General features: G+C 43.4%; 1 protein-coding gene across 5 annotated transcripts in view; it reads right to left on the reverse strand.

The window, feature by feature from the left end:
* Positions 1 to 23,597, reverse strand: part of Esrp1 (epithelial splicing regulatory protein 1) — a 68,060-nt gene that overhangs the window by 11,297 nt on the left and 33,166 nt on the right. For 2 of the 5 annotated variants that reach the window (XM_023701365.1, XM_004641301.2), the window contains exons 11-14: positions 22,469 to 22,687; positions 19,749 to 19,947; positions 15,998 to 16,166; positions 1,801 to 1,951 (exon numbers count right to left, since the gene is read on the reverse strand). In XM_023701365.1, coding sequence (XP_023557133.1) covers positions 1,801 to 1,951; positions 15,998 to 16,166; positions 19,749 to 19,947; positions 22,469 to 22,687 — 738 coding nt within the window. The remainder of the gene's footprint in view (positions 1 to 1,800; positions 1,952 to 15,997; positions 16,167 to 19,748; positions 19,948 to 22,468; positions 22,688 to 23,597) is intronic. The other 3 variants (XM_023701367.1, XM_023701366.1, XM_004641303.2) reach the window with 2 other exon arrangements.

A 23,597-nucleotide genomic window follows, 5' to 3' on the forward strand; every position in this document is an offset into this window, starting at 1 on the left:
ATGCTGGCTACCACATTCTTCGTGAGAGCAACTGTGTTCTCCTCACAATTATTAAATGGATTATGTATAGAACTGCTTAATTTTATTTAGGGTGAATATAGGTTAATTAAGGCTAAAGAGAAACTAACTTGGCTGATCCTTGAATTTCAAACTTCCCTTGGACTTTATTTTACTTTTGCTCCAAATGCCTTCAGGGCAGGTTTGGCTGGCTTGAGTTGTGGGGATCAAACCACAGCAACCTGAGCCTGACTGCTTTGTTGGAGCAGCCTCTTAAAGAACTGAGTTAAGGGGCAGGCCACCATTCCCTTGGACTTTCTACAAGGAAAAAATTAAACATAAAAGTCAAACTGAGATTAAGCAACCTTTTAAATATATTTCCAGTAAAGTTTTATGAACTAACGAGTCAGGCAGGAAGTTTGCAAGGTAACTTTTTTGCCCCTTTGGAGGTCCTCCTAAGGCAGTGTAATTTTGCACAAAACAGTAAAAAATCTACTGACCCCTGAAACAAACATTTTTACAGTAAGAATTTTACTTCTAGGGAAAGATGTGCTAAGCCTATCAGTAACAAAAGCGAACTTTGGTTCACCCTCTTGTAGTTTTTCCCCATGTCTTCTTTTGTTGCGAACTATCCTTTGCCTGTTAAAAGGCCTAGAGACCTTCAGGAGAATGGGTAGGTCTGGGACATGCGGCAGCATCAGAGGTGCGTTAGCTAGGGTCACAGTCCTCTGTGGCCTATGCCTGCCGAACTCAAAACCCATCCCCCAGTGCAGCAGCATGACTAGACAAGGTCCCAGCAGCCTGTGCTGCAGATGTGCAGTGGCTACTTGAGGGCCTCATTCCCCTGCCTTCCCCACCCTGAGGACTCCAATGAGGGTCAGCTGAAGAAAAGGACAATTTTCCCTAGTACAGCATATGAAGCCTTCAAGTTACTGATCCTTGGCATAGCAGGAAATGGAGATTTCAGACTTTAGATCACTACCTGACTTCCGTGTGTTCAGATAAGTGGGCAATGAGTAGATTTTATTTGCTGCTACCGAGCACATACTAAAACAACTCACTCTTCTTTTTTTGGGGGGGTGGGCAGAACCAGGGATTGAACTCAGGCCCTTGTGCTTGCCAGGCAAATGCTTATTCTACAGAGCCATCTCCCTGGCCCTAACAACTCACTCTTCAGGGGCAGTCAGAAAACAGCTGATGGCACAGGCAGTGGTAGAAGAACGTGTCAAGAGCAATGTCAGCCTCATGAGAATAGCATCACACTTCATGACCCAATGGGTCTCTGCTAAGCAATGCTTCTGTTGGGATTTTTTTTTTTCCTTTACTCAAGTTAGGCAGAGGCCAGTGACAAGGGTGTGTGTGTGTGTGTTTGTGTGTGCGCGCGCACGCACGTGTGTGCGCCCTGGGGACCAGCTGGGAACTACACTCCCAGCCCATGTGCTTAACAAAAAAACAATGTTTTTGCACCTGACTTTCAGGAAAGTGCATCCCTATTCTTAATGTGAACCCCTGTGCTGTGCTGCAGGGTGTCTCAAGAGTTTAAAGTTCACAGGTTTCAGAACAAGTAGCAACAGATTAAACAGAACAAGATGGATCAGCAAGGAAAAGCCCTTGTCAAGAGGATGAATCTGAAGTCTGCTGCCTCAACCCCAACTCTAGCTCTACCGGCCTGTGCAAGCCAGTCTATTAGTACATGTACACATGTGTGCTCCGGAGAATCCGCACCTCTGCTGGCCGTGCTCTTTACGGAAATCGAGTTAAATAATAAGGGCGCGGAGGGTGTTTCTTCTTCAAGGTACTGACCTGGTAACCTTGGAAGAAGTTAAGAATTTCCTTAACTCCAGTATTGTAGGCCAAGCCCTGCATCCTGACCACCGTGCCGGGCTGTGGAGGGACACTGCTAAGACTGGCAGCTGTAGGGAAGTAGCCAAGACTATTAGGCGAACCTGGGGGGCTAAAGGGAGAGAAAGCACAGTGAACCAACAGGAACACACAACGATGAATACTTACTCTACAAATATTATTACTTAAGGAAACAGAATTTCCTGAGACAATCTTTCTCGTACTTCTCAGAGCTCTTCCCCAGGACGGGGAAGAATGCCACAGCCACTATCTGACATTTCCGCAAAAGCCAAAAGAAAAAAGGCAGTGAGGTTAATTCAGAGCTTTCCCAAATCTCTCAGAGTCGTGAAGACAAAAGAGAGTATTAAGGCTTCACAGTCACTCACTCGCCAAGAGCCACTTCCAAAGCCCAGCTTACTGATGATTAACGTCGAGTTATAGGGAATACGAAAGCATGAAGAGACCCGAATGTAAAGAACGTATAGGAACCACAGCCACAGAGACCAAAGGTATCCGAAGCGATTGCTCCAAACAGGCGGTTTGACCCACACAAACAAGCAAGTGTGCAGCCCAAGAGTAATACAGTGAAGCCAAGTTTGAAAGCACCCATGAGTTTAAAAAATGAGTGATGGGAGGACAGGACAGGATACAGAACAAAATGAACTGGCCACCATTAACGCAAGGGGCAGACATGGGTCCTCATGGCGTTTTCTGCAGCAGTACCACAAAGTACGCAAGCCAAGGGGACACTGGACTGTATGTGTCAACGGCAGTGACTACCGAATTAGTGTCGCTGGTTAACTCGATTCCTTCACCAATGAGTTCATCAGTTTAACCCCCCACAGTTGTCTACCACAACTGTGTGGCCACATAATTATAATTAAAACCATACACAAAAAATTTTTCTGAAGTTACTAACTTAAGAAGTAATACAGACTTCCAATTTTAGCTCTTATTAGCTTCTATTCATCTTTCACACTAGGTAATTGTTCCATTCTGGAGATGAAACAAACACTGGAGTCTGTGGAGAGCCTGTCCTACCCAGTACCAACAGCTGGGTTGGGGGGGCTCATGCCAGCTATGCCTCAGTCCCAGACTCCTCTGCTTCCTAAAATGATAAACACGAACATCTCATTTCATTCATCTAAACTGTGTCTTTAGTTGCTACATGAGGATGATGAGGGTCTTTTAGTTTCACAAGACTATACTTCGAGGGTGGTGACTAATGTACCCAATCTAGCCAAATGCAGTGACAAGACTGGGGAGACAGTGGCTAGCAGCGCACTGGCCTGGCAAGCCCACAGCTTGGCTTCAACCCCAGCACAGCTGCCAAAACAAAAGAAAAAGAAAAAACTAAAGCAGAAGCTATGGCATATTCTCTTATTCTTGTCATTGTCATAGCCACCATTCTATTTCATCATTTATAAAATAACAGAAGCCTGAAAGGGTTACTTTTCAATCTTTAAAGCAAGTCAGCAATGAGAATCAGTCACCTGAAGTGGGGTGGGGGCAATTTAGCCTTCTCCATAAGGGGTCTTCTCCACAGAACGAAAAATCAGAAACAAAGCCAAAGCCACACATTCACATATAATGTATTTCAAAGCAATCCAAGTGCGGGAAAAGGAAAACCCCTATTTTAGACTCCAGATCAGCTGTGGTACAAACATGAGATGAAACAGAGAGAAACACTGACTGCTGGGCTCGGGCTCTGAGTAGGCCTCGAACCACCATCCAGCTACATCGCCTCTCTTTTCCAGAGGTGGAAATAGAAATCAAGACTTAAGTAATGGGCAAAGGCTGTGGCTCAGTTGCAGAGAACTTTCCTGGCATGCATGAGCCCTGTCATCAACCTTCAGTGCCACCAAAAAGAAAAGTTCGGTAATTTCCCACCTGGGTATAGAACCAGTTACCTCTTGTCCAAACCAGAAGAACCTAACTGGATTTCTCCACTTCTGATTCAGCCTTTCCTTCCTACACACCCACCACGCAGACTGTATTTGCTCATGTCAAATACCTGACAGACTGAATTTAATACACAAAGAACACCAAGACCTTGCCACGTATTTCAGTATTTCATTACTCCTCGGACTTTTCCACACAAGATATGGAAGGCAGCCAGCCATGGCTGTGCATGCTTATCAGCCTGCCTAAGGCAGAAGGATTGCAGATTTGAATCCACCTGAGCATGTTAGCAAGACCCTGTCTCAAAATCAAAAATAAAGAGGACTGGGAATATAACTTAGTGCAAAGGCCCTGTATTCAACTTTCCATACTGGGGGAGGGGATAGATGGATGGATATGTAAAGTCATTTCATATCACACTACTAACTGTGTCATGTACTACTACAGCATAATCTGTTACTTCTGCCTAAGGACCTTAAATTATGTTGGAGTTCTCTGGCAAAAACCAACTAGAAATTTAAGGTTAGAAAGAGTAAGCATATTTAACTCTTAAAGTTGTACTTATTCTAATAAAGCTTAAACACACCTTGGAGTCCAGTACTTTGTTTTCTTTTTTTTCCAGAGCTCGGGACAAACCAGGACCTTGAGAGCTCTAGGGAAGCACTCTACCACAGAGCTACCTCCCCAGCTTGCCTATGCTTACTCTCCATGCTAGGATTATCTGATATACAGGAACCAGAGGGAAAAAGTAAGTGAGCTATTTATCTACCTGACAAGGTACAAAAATAGTTTCCAAGGTTGGGGATGTAGCTCAGAGACACAGAGCCTACCTGGCAACAGTGAGGCCTCAGTTCAATTCTTAATACAAAAGAAAAGTTTCTCGCTAACCTACATTTTAAATTCCAATAGTTTTTGTAGATTATTAAAATAAGCAGCAGGGTCAGGGATACAGCTCAGCAGTATAGCGCCTACCTAGCAAGAGCAGGGTAGTGAGTTCAATTCCCAGAACCAAAACACCAGCAACAAAAAATCTGCAAAAATGGGGAACAGAATAAAAGTGACAAGGTAATGACAATATAAACTTGTTTGTAGAAAAATCAAAGTGGCAGAGGAAAGTGATCGATGATGTAGAGTGTACCTAAGGAGAGTCACATGGAGAGAAAACATTCTCTCAGGCTTTCACAGAGAGCACACTGGCCAAGCAATGGCCGTGACTCATCCACGTGGCTGACACTGACAAAGGTTCTACAATCTGAGGTACAGGATCTCAGGATAAATCTTGAGGGGATTTCACTGACCTTATCAGACCCAAAAGCTGCATAGGTCTTGCTTTACCTTGGTCTTAACCATCCAGCAGAAAAGTATAAAAACGAAGTATAAGAAGTAAAGCCATGGTGTTATGTTGAGCTGTAGGGGAATCAGGTCAACAATTTCTGACGTTGCCAGTGAAGCGGAAGACTCAATACTATTATGGACTATTAGACTCCTTTAGAATATTCTGCTGAGTTAACACACCTATAATATTCAAATAACAGAACTAAACAAAAAAAAGGGGATACTGATGAATGTCCATTTTGTATCTGTGTATTCAAAGTGGTTAGGATAGTTACATTCTGGGCTGGTGAGATGGCTCAGTGGTCTAAAGCACCTACTTAGAACAAGCTTAGCAAAGCAAAGGGTTCACGGTTCAATCCCCAGCACCACATGCCAGCTAGCCCCACCCCCTGGTGGGCTGAGCTGGCCACACACACACACACACACACACACACATAAATAAAATTAAAAAAAAAAAAGATAGTTACATTCTCTTAATGAACAGAGGGATTTGTTCTAATGTTTGTAAATAGGATATCATGTCTACATCTTGTACAGCAATTAACCACTAGGAAGAATGTATGCAGTGTGTTGATTATTGAAACTGTCCTACCAATTTGGTTTGAAACTGTCTCATTGCTATTTGTTTCTCAATAAAATTATGGGAAAAAAAATCAAAGTGGTTTACTAAGAAAACTACTAGAATAAACTGTTAAAAAAATTGTAAGATATAGCATCACTTGGATCTCTATACGCTACAAGAAAATGAAATTTATTTATTTATTTATTTTTTATTTATTTTATGTGTGTGTGGCCAGTTCAGCCCACCAGGGGGCGGGGCTGGCTGGCATGTGGTGCTGGGGATTGAACCGTGGTCCCTTTGCTTTGCTAAGCTTGTTCTAAGTAGGCGCTTTAGACCACTGAGCCATCTCACCAGCCCTTTTTTTAATTTTTTTTTTTTTTTTATAAGAAAATGAAATTTAAAAAGCAATCCCATTCACAAAAACATCAAAAAGGACCTATCCGGAGATGGTTTAACGAAAATGCAAGACTTGGGCCGGGGAGATGGCTCAGTAGAATACGCGTTTCCCTGGCAAGCGCAAGAGACCAGGTTCAATCCCTGGTTTCGCAAGGAAAAAAAAAAAAAAAAGAAAATGCAAGACTTATATGTTGAAATCTATAAAACATAGTTTTCTTAAAAGCCATGTTTGTGAACAGAGACACTATTGCTAACATGGCTACGCTCCCTAAAATGGTGTACAGATTATTGCAATATTTATCAAAAATTGCAATTAGCTGAAGCATTTGTTTAATATTCATGAGGTCCTGGGTTCAAACTCTAGTACTCAGGGAAAATAAAAATGAAAGGCTTATTTAAAAAAAAAAAGTACAAGCAGCCAGGCATGGTGGACCATGCCTGGAATCCCAGAGCTCAGGAGGCTGAGGCAGCAAGAATCTCACAGGTTCAAGGTCAGCCTGGGTTGTATAATGAGTTCCATGATGTCCTGAACTACACAGCAAGACTTTGTCTCAAAAACAAAAACACAACAACAAAAAATGATGGGTGTGCTGGCATAGGCCTGTAATCCTAGCATTCAGGAGGCAGAGGCAGGAGGATTGCAGAGAATTTGAGGCCAGCATGGACTACATACTGAGTTCAAAGTTAGCCTTATCACTATATAGTGATAAGATCCTAAATCTCAAAAAAAAAAATCCAATTTTAAAATATGCAAAGATTTCAACAAATATTTCTCCAAAAGAAACTTTTTGCCCCCAAAGGAAACATTTAAATGGCTAATAAACATAAAAAACTCAAAATCAGTAAGTCACTAAGGAAATATACATCAAAACCCATAAATCAGTGTCAGCTGAATTGCTCAGTGGATTAGAGTGCCTGCTTAGGCAGACACAGGAGCCAGGGGCCTGATCTGCTGGCATAGCCCTGCCAGCCTGCTCCCAGGTACACTGAAACAGCAATTGAGACTGGGCGTGGTGGTGCACGCCTGTAATCCCAGCACTTGGGAGGCTGAAAACAGAAGGATCACTACGAGTCTGATCTGTGTAGTGAGATCCTGTACTATATACATTTTAAAAAACCCCATAAATCAATATGCACAAGAAATGGCTATGCCAGTAAGACAGTAAGAACTAGAAAGATGTAGAGAAATTACAACTCTCACATGGGTGGGAAGGTAAAATGGTGATACCACTTTGGAAACTGAAATGGGATTACTTCCTCAAAGCTGAACAGAATGTATGAGTGACCAATTCTACACCTATGCACGTGTCTACCCATGAATACTGGAAACCTATTCCTACAGAAGCTTAAATGCAAATGTTCCTAGTGACACCACCCTCCCTTTTATAGTGCTGGAGTCAAACTTGTGCTGGCAAAGCTATCCTGCACTAACTCCAGCTCTGAAAATGAGTTTTCCTAAGGTGCACAATATTCTCTGTGGGGTCAAGAAATATTCTAAAATTACTTACTATCTAACATCTTACTATAAAATCTTTCTACAATTATTGACACTTCTGTAAATATACTAAACAATTAAACATCACTGAACACTTGAGACAGGGTCTCAATATGCAGTTCAGGTTGGCCTTGAACCCGTCCACTACAGAGCCCAGGGTAGGTCAAACTTGTGGCAATCTTCCAACTTCAGCCCTCCTGAGTGCTTCAGTTGTTACAGGCATGAACCATGATATCTGGTTACTGAACACTTTTTTTTTTTTTTTTTTACTGAACACTTAAAACAGATCAATTTTACTAAATTATCTCGAAGTTGTTAACCACTGAGTGTTATAAAGTTAGGCAATTTCATGCTTTGGTTTTTTTAAGTTTAATTTTTTAAAGAGGCCAATCTTATGTTTAAAGAATTAAGAACTCATGTGAGGCTTGGTGGCACCCACCTAAAATCTCAGTATTCAGGAGTCTGAGGCAGGAGGATTACTCAAAACCAAAAACACAAACAACAACAAAAAAGATGGGTGTGGTGGCGTAGGCCTGTAATCCTATGCTTCATGAGGCAGAAGCAGGAGGACTGCAGTGAATTTGAGGCCAGCAAGGGCTACACAGCGAGTTCAAAGTTAGCCTGAACTATATATTGATAAGATCCCATAGCAACCTAGGGGTTGCTATAATAATTATTATTCAAGCATGAAATGTTCTAAACACAGTTTAAGACCATAAGTAAATCCATGAAAATAAGATTAGGTGGGTACAGTGCTGTATGTCTATAACCCAGCAGTGACGTGAGGCCAAGGCAGGATGATCTCAAGGGCCAGTCCTGCTTGGGCAACTTAGCAAGACCTTTCTCATTTCTCAAAAAAATAAAGGGCTGGGGGGGGGGGGGACAATCACAGTGGCAGAGCAACTCTGGGTTCAGTCTCCAATACACACACTCTCACACAATCTCAGTAGCTCATCTTCAGCTCAACTGCTAGCCATTGTGTCAGGTCCTTAGCTTCATTTATCTTTATTAGGGTACTGGTTCGCGAGTGCCAGGATCATAATGCCTCACAGGAGCATGGTGTCAGTACTGTCACTACTATACAAAAGATCAAAAAGGTTGAGAATTGACATCATTGGTTTTTTTTTTTTTTTTCCATTCTTTCTGGAATAAGAATTGACATCATTGTAAAGGGACCAAAGCGTCGGATGCTCCAGCATTGGACAGAGAATAGAACAGCAAGTAAATAAGGAGCTGACTCGAGTTGGGTGGAAAGCCTAGCAGTTGCTGAACAGACGATGGACCTACAAGAGGGGCTCCCCAAGGTGTCCACCGGACAGCTGGGGGCAACAAGCACTAAGGACCTGCATGGCTCAGGGACATCAAGGCTCCAGGAAGGGCCCCGATCCCTCCAGAATGCCCAATGGAACCCTTGGTCAAGACTGCAATGGTGGGGCTGGTGAGATGGCTCAGTGGTCTAAAGCACCTACTTAGAACAAGCTTAGCAAAGCACAGGGACCACGGTTCAATCCCCCAGCACCACATGCCAGCCAGCCCCACCCCCTGGTGGGCTGAGCTGGCCACACACACACACACACACACACACACACACACAATAAATAAATAAAAAAAAAAAAAGACTGCAATGGTGCCAGTCTGTGCCACCCAGTGAGGTCAAAATCTTTGTCAGAAACATTCTATTTCCTGAAGAAATCCTGACTTCTTTTCCTTTGCAATTGAGCTCTGTAGTCCAGGCTCCTGTGTGTATATCTGCTAGCAGAGCACCAGCATTCTAAGAGTGACTTCAATGCCCAAGATGCTATTGCCAAACTATCCAAACATTTAGTCCTAATTTATATTGCTCCCCCAATTCTAATCTATATCACCAATTTTATAATTAATGGTGAGTCCTAAATATCACAACATTTTTATAGAATAAGGAAGGATATATAAACATACAGGGAGCCAGGATTCCTACCAACAGGAGCAAGGTTGAAACAAACTGTTACAAATAAGCTCCTCCTAGCTTGCTTTCTCTTATTTAATGATGACAGGCTGGGTGTGTTGGTGCACACCTGAAATTCCAGTACTCCAGAGGCTGAGGCAAGAGGACTGCTGTGAGTTTCAGGCCAGCCTGGGATGCACAGTAAGTCCAGGGACAGCCGGAACTACAGTGAGGCAAGTGAGACAAATGAGACCTTGCCTCAAAAAGCAAAACAAGCACAGGGGAGATAGCTCAGTGGTCTAAGTGCCTCCCTGGCAAGTGCAAGGACCAGGGTTTGATCCCAGGTACCACATGTCGTGCAGCCTGAGCCTCACAAGTGCTGGGATTACAGGTGTGTACCATCAGGCACAACTCTCCCAGCCCTTTTCATTTTGACACAGGATTTGGTAAATTGATGAACTGATCAAGTTGGGTTTAAATTTATGATCTTCCTGCCTGAGCTGCCCACAGTGCTGAGATTACAGGTGAGCATTACCTTGCCTGGCTGCAAAGAATATTCTAAGACAGACAAGAGGACTGAGCCATCCACGGTGGTGCAAACCTGTTATCTCAGGCCTCTGGATAGATGAGACCAGAGGTCTGCACGTTGGAGCCCACCAACTTAGTGAGACCCTGTCAAAATAGAAAAGAAAAAGGGATGGGGATGTAGCTCAGTGGGAGGGCCCTGGGTTCAATCTCCAGAACTGCAAAAAAAAAAAAAAAAAAGAAAAGTGGTGTGGGGGAAAACAGAACAAAAAGCCAGTCTTTGTGCAACGAGAGGAAGTGTGTGTTCTCTCCAAGGTGAGTGGCCAGAGCAGATGATCCCCTCTAGTTTTGGCTCTCGGCTAAGGCACAGGTCCCTGGGGAACTAGATCCCCATCAGGAGAAAAGGAAATGGCACAAGCCTGATGTCACAAGCTCTTCAGGACGCTGTGTTAGACCCCTAAGAACACACTGATGAGAAAAGGAAAACGCTGCTCTTTGGCTCATGCTTCTCTGAAGATGTTCACCAAGCGAGCTAAATCCTTACATTCCCAGAGCCCTGAGACTAGTGAGCGCATCTCCAAATGTAAGAACAAACCAAAAGGAGACCAAATAGAGACAGAGGGGACTCTCGGTGCGCCTTTTGGGCAAAGACAAATGAGCAGGAGCATTCTGTCTGCCACTGAGCACCACAGGCTGTGGCTTACTGTTCAAAATATTCTCCACATGTCACACACAAAAGGTGCTCAGTGCATCTGCTCACTTACACTAAAGGTTTAAAACACTGATGCTAGCTGGGCGTGGTGGCACACACCTGTAATCTAACCTGGGGAGGCTGAGGCAAAAGGACTGCGTTTGAGCCCAGCCTGGTCAATTTGGTGAGAACTTGTCTCAAAATTTTTAAAAAAGCCAGGTGTGGTAGTGCACAGCTATAATCCCCGCACCTGAGAGGCTGAGGCAGGAGGATCAACACAAGCTTGAGGCAGCCTGAACTGCATAGTGAGACTGACTCAAAAAGACTAAATAAAAATTTTAAACATTTAAAAAATTTTTGGCTGGGGAGATAGCTCAGGTGAATAAGTGCTTGCCTGGCAAGCCCAAGGGCTTGCGTTCAATCCCTGGCTCTACAAAAAAAAATAAAAATAAAAAAATAATAAAAATTAAATAGACATTAAATTTTTAAAAATGTAGTTCAGTGATAAGATTCTGGGTTCAACCCTTGGTACCAAAAACAATGAAATGTGAAGGGAATATAAAATTTTAATGTAAAGGCCGGGCAGAGCACAAGTGAACACATACAATGCTCTAGGTTCAATCTCCAGTGTCCAGGGGCCAGGGAGATGGCTCAGTAGAATAAGTGCTTGCCTGTCAAGCCCAAGAGCCTGAGTTCAATCCCCAGTTCCACAAAAAAACAAACAAACAAACAAAAACCCTCCAGTGTCCAAATAAATAATATATATGTAAAATAAAAATTCAATCAAAAAACACATTACAGAGCTTCTCTGAAAATTGTCCCTTCTCTATTTTGGCACATCAATCTTCCCTCTCAGAGAGCAGACAAAAATACATGTAAACATTTATGTTCTTTTTTTTGGCGGAACTGGGGATTGAACTCAGGCCCTTCCACTGAGCCACCTCCCTGGCCCCAACGTTTATGATCTTGAGCTCAAGGCCAGACTGGGTAACTTAGTAAGACCCCTTTTTTGGGGTCCTGCCCTGTAGCTCAGTTGTTTAAGTGGCTGCTTCAACAAAGCAGCAGTCAGGCTCAGGTTGCTATGGTTCGATCCCCACAACTCAAGCCAGCACAAGGGCCTGAGTTCAATCCCTGGTTCCAGGAAAAAAAAAAAAAAAAAAAAAAAAGACCCCTTTTTTCCTTTTTTGAAGACCCATTTTCAAAACAAAACAAATAATTCAGAAGTGGGCCTGGTGGCTCATGCCTATAATACCAGCTCTGAGGCTGAGGCTGAGGCAGGAGAACCTTGAGTTTGACTCTGAGCTGTACGAGGTGGAAACTTTGCCAGAACTTGTCTCAAAATAAAATAAAATTTTAAGAAAGGGGTGGTGGCGGGGCTGGTGAGATAGCTCCGTGGTCTAAAGCCCCTGCTCAGGTAAGCTTAGGCAAGTACACAGGGACTGCAGTTCAATCCCAGGCACCATATGCCATACCAGCCTTGCCCCCAGAGTGGGCTGAGCCGGCCACAAAAAAAAAAAAAAAATCTTAAAAAAAGAAAAGATCACACTGGAGAGAGACCTTATGTAAGTAAGTATTGTGGAAAAGCCTTCACTGAGCACTAGGGCCTTAATAAACACCGAAGAGATGCCGTATGGAGACACCCCTGTACCATTTGGATGAGTCACCTGCACCTTTTGGAGCAACACCATATGAATATAAAGAATGTGGGGAAACCTTAACAAGTCCTGATGATAACCTAAGTCCTGACAGTAAGGAAGATAATTATTTGGAGAGAAATGCTTTGTATGTAAGGAATTCAGAAAACGTTTCAAGTCTTTGATCCTGGGGCCAGGGAGATGGCTCAGTAGAATAAGTGCTTCCTTGGCAAGCACAAGGGTCTGAGTTCAATCCCTGGTTCTGGAAAAAAAAAAAAAAAATCCTTGATCCTTCGCAACTACAATTAGAAAGGTAGGAATGTTGGAAAATCACTTGGTTGTTTTTAACTTTGACTAAATGGTGTTCTAAACTGAACAGAAACAGCATGTACATGGTATGGGGTCTGCTGTACTGTTCTAAATAGTCATGGGCTTCTGGTTGGTTCTTTAGGTAAATTTTACATATTTCAGCATTTGTAATTTTATGACATCAGGTATGAGTTTCTAATTTCCACTGTAGTATTTTTTAAAATATGTTTTTTTTTTTTTTTTGCAGAACCGGGGATTGAACTCAGGCCCTTGAGCTTGCTAGGCAAGCGGTTATTTTACTGAGCCATCTCTCTAGCCCCAAAATATATGTTTGATGTGACTGAAAATTACCTCGTGTATTTAGGGTCTGATGTCTGCATTATTAAGTGATGAGAATGATAGACCCACTATATCCATCATCTCATATAGTTAAGCTTTTATTTGTTGTGTCATGGAAACACTTTACTGTCTTAAAGTTTCAAGAACGTGTTATAATAGTATGAACTAAAATCACAAGATAACACAAATTCTCATAGTTACTTTATACATGAAAGCTTGCACTTTTGTCTAGTCTAAAATATATATTATCTACATATATACTACATACAAAATATGTAGCGCCTTTCACCCCCCCAAAAAAGGGGGTGGGGCGGGGAAAGAAAGTGTGGACATACACCTGTGCGGAAAACATGGAAAGACCCTGGGTCGAACCCCCTAGTATTCCTGGCCCTCCAAAAGTAACGTTAGTATAAATATAATGCACATGGCATTCAGTTTGAAATTTTACTTTTGTAAAGTCCCCCTATTGAAATATAATTAAGTATTTATTTAAAGATCAATCTGAGGTTTGCTCAACAGAGAAAAGTTAAAAATTGAGATGTAGTGAGGCATGGTGGTAGAAGCTCATAATCCCAGCAGCCGGGGAGGCTGAGGCAAGAGACTCACATATTTTGGAGCCCAGTCTGGGCAAGTTAGGAAGACCCTGTCTCAACATAAAAAATTTTAAAAGACTGGGGACATAGCTCAAAACAAAGGTCCAATCGCTAGTACCATCAAAAAAGGGGAGAGGGGCTAGATATCAAAAATGAGTCATTAAACTGTGATGTATTTTTACTTTGGGGACATCAGTAAAAAGTTACAATGAAGTAAATTAGACCCATCTTCTCTTGGGAATACTGGTAAGCTTAGGAACAACAACAAAGATGTGGACAGTCCTTATTTAGAACCCACACACATACTATCCAGTTAGTGATGCCAGACCTTTCCAGAGCAGGCAGCACACAAACAGGGCTCTCACTCACCATACCTCCATACTCATCAAGCGCACATCATCATCTTTTAGGCTACAGTTGAAAGAAAAATTAACCTAAGGTAGGAGCCCCGAATTACAGAAGCAATTAAACTATACTTGTCAATTCCTCCCATTTGGGGGCTGCCACTCAAGGCTCTGGGTCTCTTTCATAGCAGGTTCCTTTGAGTCCCCGGAGCCAGGCACAGCTGAGACCAGATCCTCTGCACAAGAGGCGTGGACACAGGCCAACAAAGACCTTCCTTATAAGTCAGACCTCCACAGCCCGGGACTGTCCCTGGTCCAGAGAAGGCGACAGAGGAGTGGTGAGCAGGTGCCTGCTTTGGGGCTCAACCAGGAACATTCAGTGAGTCACGTGTTTTCAGACCTGCACACAACAGCCAGCTGACAGCTGTCGTGCTTTCTTCCTATTCTTCTTCCCCAGTGAAATAAAGAATAGTTTCACTAGCACTGACTATGAGAAGCTCCTAACAAATGTTTAGTCCAACTAGGCAAAAAAAATAAAAATCTGGGCAGGGTGGTACAGGCCTACGGTCCCAGCACTCAAGAGGCCGAGGCCGGAGGAGCCTCAGGAGTTCAAGGCCAGCCTACACCACACAGTAAGACCCCATCTCAAAAAAACCCCAAACCAAACAAACAAGGTTTGATACAAATGCATTTTTTTGGTTTTGTTTTGTTACTACTGTTGCTTAATTTTTTAAATTGTGGGCAGTACTACTTATAGAAAACTTAAGGGGCCAGGGAGATGGCTCAGTAGAATAAGTGCTTGCCTGACAAACGCAAGGGCCTGAGTTCAATCCTCACTTCTACCAAAAAAAAAAAAAAAAAAAAAAAAAGAAAGCGAGAGAGAAAACTTAATCCATGAGAAACTTAGAGCCCAATTCTGCAGATAGATTAATGAAGTGAGGGCTGGGACTGTAGTGCACTGGCACAGCGCCTGCCTGGCAAGCACAAGGTCCTTAGTTTGATTCCAAAACCAAGAATGAATTAATTAAAGTGAACTGGTGGGGCCGGGGGGATGGCTCAGTGGAATAAGCACTTCCCTGGCAAGCACAAGGGCCTGAGTTCAATCCCCGGTTCCGCAAAAAAAAAATAAAAATAAAAAATAAAGTGAACTGGTACCAGGCTAAACAAAGACAACTTATTAAAGTACTTAAAAAGAAAAAGGTCATTCCTTGCGTATTCAATTTAATCACAGACGTGAAGGGGACTGCAAAAATTTGGTTAGCCCCATAGTTTTACAAGATCCCAAAATGTGAAGTGATTTGTCCCACAAGTAATTCAATGAAAACTCCTATCACTTGGTTCCCAGACTGAGTATAATGTCTTTCTGAGATACTACCTAGATAACTGAATGTAACTAAAAAGAACTCAAGACTTAAAATATAAGAAAGCACTAAGTAATTTAATTCTGCATTCATTTACAGTAAAGATTTAAGAGCAAAAGAATGTAAACCCTGGGAAACATAAAGCAGCAGTTTTTGGATGCAATTGTTTTTGCAGTACATACTGGGGAGTGAACCCAGGGCCTCACACACAACAGGCATGCGCTCCACCCCAGAGCTGCACTCCCAGTCTCTCCCTTCCTGCCCTGTTACCCAGGCCTCAAACTTGCGGTCTTCCTGCCTCAGCCTCCCATGTGGCTGTGATTGCAGGTGTGCCACAGCACCAGCTTAAAGCAACAGTTTTTACGTACTGTGAGTTGACTCGAGTTCATGCAACTTAAAAATACAGCTGTTCCCATTATGGGGTTTTCTGTTCTGTGGTTCATTCCCACAATATTGCTACCTTAACACAGCTACTTACAGTGCTATTCACCTGGGGCCCTGTAATAGGACTAAAAGAGCGATGCTGCATCCATAGGCAACTAGAAAATTATCCAGCCCATATATGGTTAAAAACTAACTTTGTTCAGTTTGTCATGAAATAAACTTCTTGGTCAGAGATGTGAACAGAACCACAGCCTGCCGTGCTAACCTTCAGCAGGGCAGACAATCTCCTTTTGTGAGCAGGAGCACTCGCTATCAAAGGAGTCCTTTGTGTGGGCCTCTTGTCTCCACTTTGCGCAGGCCTTACCTGGGGTAGTAGGCTGTGTAGTTCATGAAGAGCTGAGTGCCTGCTGGGTAGTAGGCAGTGGAAGGCGGCAGCGCCCGTGGATTCAAAAGCACAGAGGGCTGATAAATGGCAGCTTCGGTAGGAATGACCGCTGCAGGAGCTGGGAATGTGTAGGAGGGAGGAGACAGGCCTAAAGGAGCAAAGAGAGTGTCTCTGAGATACTTGGGAACAGCTGACGCATGCATGCGCGCTTAAAAGCAATATCACTGCCACCTCTGCACATCTTAAAGGAAAAACCAGCACATTTCTTCTTATCATCCCAAGCAACCTTCTTTGGATTAAACAGATGTTATCTATCCTGCCGTACAGCACGACATGGAAAAGGTTAGGAGAAAACACTCTTCACCAGGTGTAAGGCCAAAGCACACCGCGTACCCAAGTGGACAAGTACGGGAACGGCTCGGCTCTGCCTTATTCTCACCTAAAGGCCATCCAGAATATGGTGTTTGAAGCTAATCTGTATCTTCAGACCTGGAAAAAAAATCCATCTTGGAAATAGCCCTAAAGCAATAGATGCACAGGTCTGCCCAGGAATCAGTTGATAAAAAAGTAGCTCATATTAGAAAGTAGGGGGCTGACTGTGCAGCAGGGTGGTAGAACACATGTTTGGCAGGCAATGGGCCCTGGACTTCATTCCCTAGCACCATGGAGTAGTGGGCTTTTTTCTTCCTGTTATTCAACATCTTCCCCCTTAGGGTGCAGTGACTGCCAGCCACCAACTCTCACAGGGGGGATAAACACAAGTATCAGATCGTCTCCACAAAACGCAACTCACTGAGGAACCGACTGATTTCGGGGTCCTGGACTTCATGTTTCATTTCCAGAAGTGCCAAATTTTCCAAGAATGGAGACAAAAGGGTAATTTTTTTCATGTGACAATCTCCAAGATGACTTCCCATTGGTTTCTGTTCTTATGAACATCTACCCTTGTAGGGCGAGCCAGTCAGTTACATGTGTGTGCACAAGTCAAAGATCAATGGGCTCATCTTAGGCTCATCTTCTGGGCGCCTCTTTTATACTTGCCCAATCAGAGGTTAGAGACTTCTCATTTTTAAAATTATGACCCTTGGCCTTAGGTTGAATAGGTTGTTTAGATTTGGACATTCCTCAAATGAAACTATTGCTTCTTTTTTTTGTTGTTTTTTTGATAAGGTGCATGCTGTATACACAGCCCAGGCTGCCTTGAACCCAAAGCAATGCTTCTTCAGTCTTGCAAGGGCTGGATTAGAGGCTCGCGCCCCCCATGCCTGGCCTTGCATGGCTATCCTTAGTCATGAAAGAAAACCCAGCGTGTATAAGCACAGAACACACAAATGAAGTTGATCCTAAGATCTTCTGGTAGATAAATTAAAGTGACAAATTTCAAAATATAAAAGAAACATTAGGAGCTTTTTGAGGGAGGAGCGTCAATGGGGAATGTCACTCTACCACTATTTTAACTGCTTTGGATTCTGAGATTAAATCCTTATTTATCATTAGTTTTTTTGGTAGAACTGGGGATGGAACTCAGGACTGTGTGCTTGCCTGCCAAGCGTTTATGCCACTGAGCTATACCTCCAGTCCCAGATTAAATTTTAAAATATATAATTTCTCTTAAGTGGTTTATATGTAGCCATAGGTAGGTATGTTGGCAGGAATAATGATTCCATACAGCAGGCATAATATTAGCATGCATAAACAATTTCTGGTATTTAAAAGAGTAAACTCCTGCTAAAAAGTCAAATGGCCAATTTTTGTGTTACAGTTTGTCTTTGGATTTTGGAAAGTACTAAAGACAATCTAAGATACACAAATGTATTATTTGGTCAACCTACATTTAAAATTTTTCTTTACTAAGATCTTGTGGGGAGAAAAGGTAGGAAATGAAGAGAGTTCATTACATTCAGGCTTCTACCAAGAAGAAAAAGCAGCAAAAGACTGTCACAGCAGCAGAATTTGGGCCGTATGCATGGAAGAAATGGCGCCATCTCCCAAAGCTTGACAGACTGTCCTTAAGGACACACACCATAAAACCTACCGACACTCAGGGGTTTGGAGGCAACAGTCACGCAAACCATCATTACATGATACTTTCTTAAACAATCATAAATTTTCAAATCTTGACTCTCATTAACTCTCAGTCACCAAACAGCAAGCAGCAGGTAAATGGAACATGAGCATTTAGGAATTCCAAGGGGAAAAAGGATTAAGCCCCACCAAACGCTCTACAAATAATACTTTATCAAACAGATTGGTTGGTAGTTTTCTCTTTACCACAAAGTAAAACTAAACTCCTAATACCGCCCACTTAGTGGGATTCAAGCACATGAATGCACTTTACTTTCTCAGTCATCCCTAAGCCGCATTCCAAGTACCAGGCTCTTCAAACATACCCAACATGCCTAGGAAGGTATGTCTAACTTCAAGGTAAAGACTGCGCAGAGACTTGAGTTTTAACATGAAGTTCGCCGTTCCATAGTCACTAACTAGAACTCAGTCTCTGGCCTACAGGGCTTATTCCTCTCCAGCAGGACCACAGATGGCTCACACCCAGTTGCTGATGAGCAAGAGCATGGCTTGCAACTAAGCACTGATCCTGCGAGCCAATGGAGGAAACTTTGGCTGATTCATTTACGCATATATGTATACATATATACTTTTTTTTTTTTAACTGACTTGCTCATTCCAGATATCTTCGGGAGCAGCAGCAGGAATGCTGCCCTAGTTATCATTTTGAAAAAACAGTTGATGCTCAAAAAGTGAAAAATGAAAAATGGGCATCAAACCATCCTTCTTAAAACTTAAGGTGTTAGGAGGGCTAGCCAGATAGCTCAGCAGTTTAAAGCGCCTGCTTAGGCAGATGCAGGGGCCAGGGTACAATCCCCAGCATGCTGTGCCAACCCAGCTGGGCCCAGCCCCCAGGAAGCACTGAGACTAGGCAAGGTGGCGTACACCTGTAATCCCAGAGCTTGGGAAGATGAAAACGGGAGGATCGTTACGAGTCTGATCTGTGTAGTGAGACACTGTAGACCCTATACTTAAAAAAAAAAAAAAAAAAAAAGAACAACAACAAAAAACCCCAACCACCTTAAGGTGTTAGGGCCAGCAAGATAGTTCAGTGGTCTAAAGCAGCTGCTTAAAGGCAAGCACGAAGGGAGGACCATGGTTTGATCCCTGGCCCTTGGCACCACATGCTGTGCCAGCCCTGCCCCCAGGGTGGGCTGAGTTGGCCACCAAAAAAACCCCAAAAAACCTTAAGTTGTTTAAAAAGAAAAAAAAGAGAGCGATCCAGCTGTGTTTTTTTGTGGTACTGGGGATTGAACTCAGGATCTTGCACTTGCCAGGCAAGCGCTTATTCTACTGAGCTATCTCCCAGGCCCCAGCTGTACTTAAATTACTTGACCTTCAAATGCGTATTACAAAATCTCCATATCCAGGTTGTCTCTCAGAGTCAGTGCTTATTGGGAGCACACTAAGCTTCAGAAATCAACTGCTTACCACTGGAAAAGCAAGAATGTAATTTAAAAGGAGGTATGTGCAGCGACTCTAATTACAGGTGTCCACAATCAAGGTCTTAAATGATTGCAGATACTACTGATTTCAGGTGGGAAAGCCCTCGTGGAACCACTTTGCCTGCCTCCAAAAGAACCAGGGGCACAGAAAGTGACCAAAGCAGCTGAAGCACCTACCAGCGTACAGCGTAGAACAGAGCCAAGACCCAAGAAAAACTTACATGGTAACTTACATGGCGGTGGGGACAAGCCATTTCGATTTAAAGTGCCCCCCATTAACACAAAGTTCATCTCCTCAGCTGAACACTGAAAGACTTCAACGTATCTGTCCTTCATGGTTTTTTTATGACACTTCTGCGCCGCCATAAACGCTCTGTCCGCAGACTTCATCTGGATAAAGGCGTCTCCGGATGGGCGGCCCTGAGTGCACGGGAAGAACAAGAATGAAGACAGACGTCGGTCTCCCGCATCAAGGAAAGCAGCAGCTGCCACAGAACACACAGAGTGACCGCCACCTATGACAGGGTCTGGTCAGCCGCAAAGCCTGGGGGACTGGACTCGCACCACCTCACCGCAGCACCAGAATGGCCCGCAAAACCTCGAAGAAACAGTTCTGAGAGCTCGTACCTGAAAGTGATCCTTTTTGGTTTGTTATATTAGTATCAGATTTATAGATTTTGAAAGGGTCTCCTTGTGACTGCAGCTTTCAAAATATGGGATTGTGTATTGAATTTTTTTTCCCCTCCTGAAAAATCCGATTAAATGTCATTGGATTGAGAAAAACTAGTAACAGAACCAGTATTAGAGCTTTACAGATCCTCCTACAGGAAACTGAACAAACCACTGCTGTCTTGTGGCTCCGGGTGCCTGTACGTCACTGCCCTGCCTCCACCTTGCTTCTCCCTGATCCTTGAGGCCTCACTGGAAACGTGTCCGAGAGACAGTGAAAGCTGCCGGGGGCACTCGCCTCTGGCTGGGAGGCCTGGTCTGGCCTCTGCCGCCCCCCCCCCTTCAATTTGCTCCAGCCAGGGTGCGGAGGCACCGTTGATTCGTAATTGCTAATTTTTTTTTCTTTTAAATTACATATTTGGTACAGGGTCTCACTATGCAGCTGGGCCTCATAATGATCCTCCTGTTTTCAGCCTCCCCAGCACTGGGATTACAGGCATGCACCGAGGGCAGGGACAGTGTGACGTGGTGCTGAAGATCGAACCTTGGTCCCTGTGCTTGCCTAAGCAGGCGCTTAACCCACTGAGCTACCTACCTCACCACCCCTTAAAATTTCTTATTTAAAGCCGTACCCATTGATTTCTGGTCCACAGACCCAGAATACCTTGGTTTTACTTAGCATGAACAAGAGTGAGGAAAACACACCATTAGTTTCGATGCCTGCTTCTTTAATATACAGTTTTCTCTCCAAGTTTCTTGGGGAATATTTGATTCAAATTATTAACATACAAGGTACCATAACAGTTACCAGACCAGAAAAATCAGCAATAACTCTGATCCAAGATGAAAATCTAGTGTCTTCCAGGCCGCAAAGAGCTTGTCCCTCATAGAAGTAGCACTCTGCTCCCCTGCATAACCCAGGACCACCAAGAGGGACCCATGTCTACCGCTGTGGACTAAACAGTAATGCCCCATGCTTATTAGATATGGAGATTCAAAAACAAATAATTCAAAGCACCTGCTTGGCGAGCACAAGGTCCCGAGTTTGATCCTTGGTACCAAAAGAAAAAGGAATAATTCAGCCAGGCACAGGGACACTTGCCTGTAAATCCCAACACTCTGGGAGGATGAGGCAGGAAGATAGAAAACTTTGAGTCCAACTGGTGCAATGTAGTGACTTAGCCAGAGACAAGTCTCAAAATATAAAAGGGCTGGGATTAAGAAAAGGTTAAGAGGGGCCGGGGAGAAAGCTCAGTAGAATAAGCGCTTGTTTGGCAAACACAAGGGCCTGAGTTCAATCCCCAGTCCTCAAAAAAAAAGAAAGACAAAAAGAATAGGTTAAGAATAAAGTACTATAAAAATAAACTACCAGGGAAGCTACCCAGGGTGATCAGATTAAAAGGTCCAAGGTATGGCTTAACATGAATTTAGGAGTTAGAATGAGTGCTGTGTCCTCGTACCAAATTTCTGATTCCCATCTCAGTGCTTCCAGTGAGGCACTGGAGAGTAGAGTTATGAGTGTGACCAACAGTCTAAGTGAAAAAAAAAAAAAAAAAAAGGGAAATTAGTAGTGAGGAAAAACATTACTATCAGCCTATATCCAGCCCATCAGTGCCTGGAGAAGATTTTCAAAACTTAACACAACTTCCCCTTCAAAAGAGTTCCAAAGTTTTACTTAGAACTACTAGCCTTATGAGATTATAGACTTTTGTCCTGCTTAACAAAAAAATACTGGTAAACTATCTGGCAAGTAATATGACATTGTGTTTAACCAGAAAGCAGATGACAGTGGCACACTGACAGAACATAATTAGATTTTGGTAGAGGATTTTTAGCAGTTCATTCCTTAGTACACTAAGCGTCTTAGCGGGCCAGGGCGATGGCTCAGTAGAGTAAGTGCTTGCCTGGCAAGTGTAAGGGCCTGTGTTTAATCCACGGTTCTGGGGGTAAAAAAATAAAAAAGCGTCACAGGCAGAGTTCAGTAGGCATAGTGGGAAACGTTGTGTTCACTGATAACCCAACTGACTCTGACCTGATGCTACCAATAACAGGATGGACTTTTTATGCATTGAAGGGATAAGCACTGAACTTCAATTATCATAAATGGCAACATTTTTGCTGGAGTACATCCCAAATATTTCTTATATTTACAGTTAACAGCTTTTCCTAAAGGTTTAATAGAAAACTAAGGAGTATTTGCACTTTTAGTAAAAAGAGAGCCTTCAACCTCCAGGGAAAAAAGCAAATGTTTTCCAGTAAGGGCCTTTCTTACCTGGTGATTCAGCACCATGTGAACCCCGTGTGTACGAATATCTGTGGAGAACTCCCCCAGGAAGTCCAGGATGTCTTCGATTGTGGCTGCGTAGGGAAGCCCCCGGAGGCGGATACAGTCTCTAACATTTGTAGGGGGAACAAACTGCTGAGGTAGTACTGGAATAATGGGAGGGGTTGGAAGTGGAATGAGGGGGGCTGAGGAGAACCGATTCAGCACCTGCGTTCAAAGCAAAATAGAACTGATTTAGAAACTCGCTTCTCGAGATCATCCACAGAGCAGCACTGGCATTGCCAAGGAGCCTGCCAGGAAGGCACAATTCAGCTGGGCGTGGAGCCACACACCTGCCCACACACATCACTGCCGGAGGCTGAGGCAGGAGGACTGTGTGTTTGAGGCCAAGCTGAGCTACAAAAAGGAGGCAGCCCTGCAGTTTCAGTCAATGCCAGACCTCTGAAACGTGAATCTGAATCTGAACAAGATCCTTGGGTGATTCATTAAGTATATGAAAGTTTGAGGCACTGATGAAGACAGACATTTGTGCATTTCAGCTGGAAAAGCACGGCACCCACTCCTGCCTACTGTACAAGTCATCCACCACACACAACATGCTTATTAAAGCTGTGCTTTCCTGGGCAAATACAGTACTACCCACTTTGAAACAAAAAGCCTTATAGTTTGTTTAAATTGGGGATTGAACCCAAGGCCTTTGTCCTGAACCAAATGTATGCCCATGTGTTTTTGTTGTTGTTGGTTTTGTTTTGTTTTAAAGTCTTTCTGACACAGGGTCTCGCTATGTATCTCAGGCTGGCCTTGAAGTCACTTTGTAGCCCACAATCCTCCTGCCTCAGCCTCCTGAATGCTGGACTTCCAGGAAGGCACTACCACACCCAGCACTTTATTTCGAGACACAGTCTCAGTAAGTCACCCAGGTGGGAGTCAAACTTATGACACTTCTGCCTCAGCCTCCCAAGGGCTGGGATTACAGATGCGTACAACCACACACAATAAATGTGCTTTTATAAAAACCTGAACATAAGAATGTAGACATTTATGGCACTGTATTAGATTTCATTGCACAAAACACACAGGATTCCTTTTAATGTTATCATTAATATTAAGAAATAGA

This window comes from Octodon degus, unplaced genomic scaffold (genome assembly GCF_000260255.1).
Source record: "Octodon degus isolate 3935 unplaced genomic scaffold, OctDeg1.0 scaffold00134, whole genome shotgun sequence".
In the NCBI taxonomy this organism is placed as follows: domain Eukaryota; kingdom Metazoa; phylum Chordata; class Mammalia; order Rodentia; family Octodontidae; genus Octodon; species Octodon degus.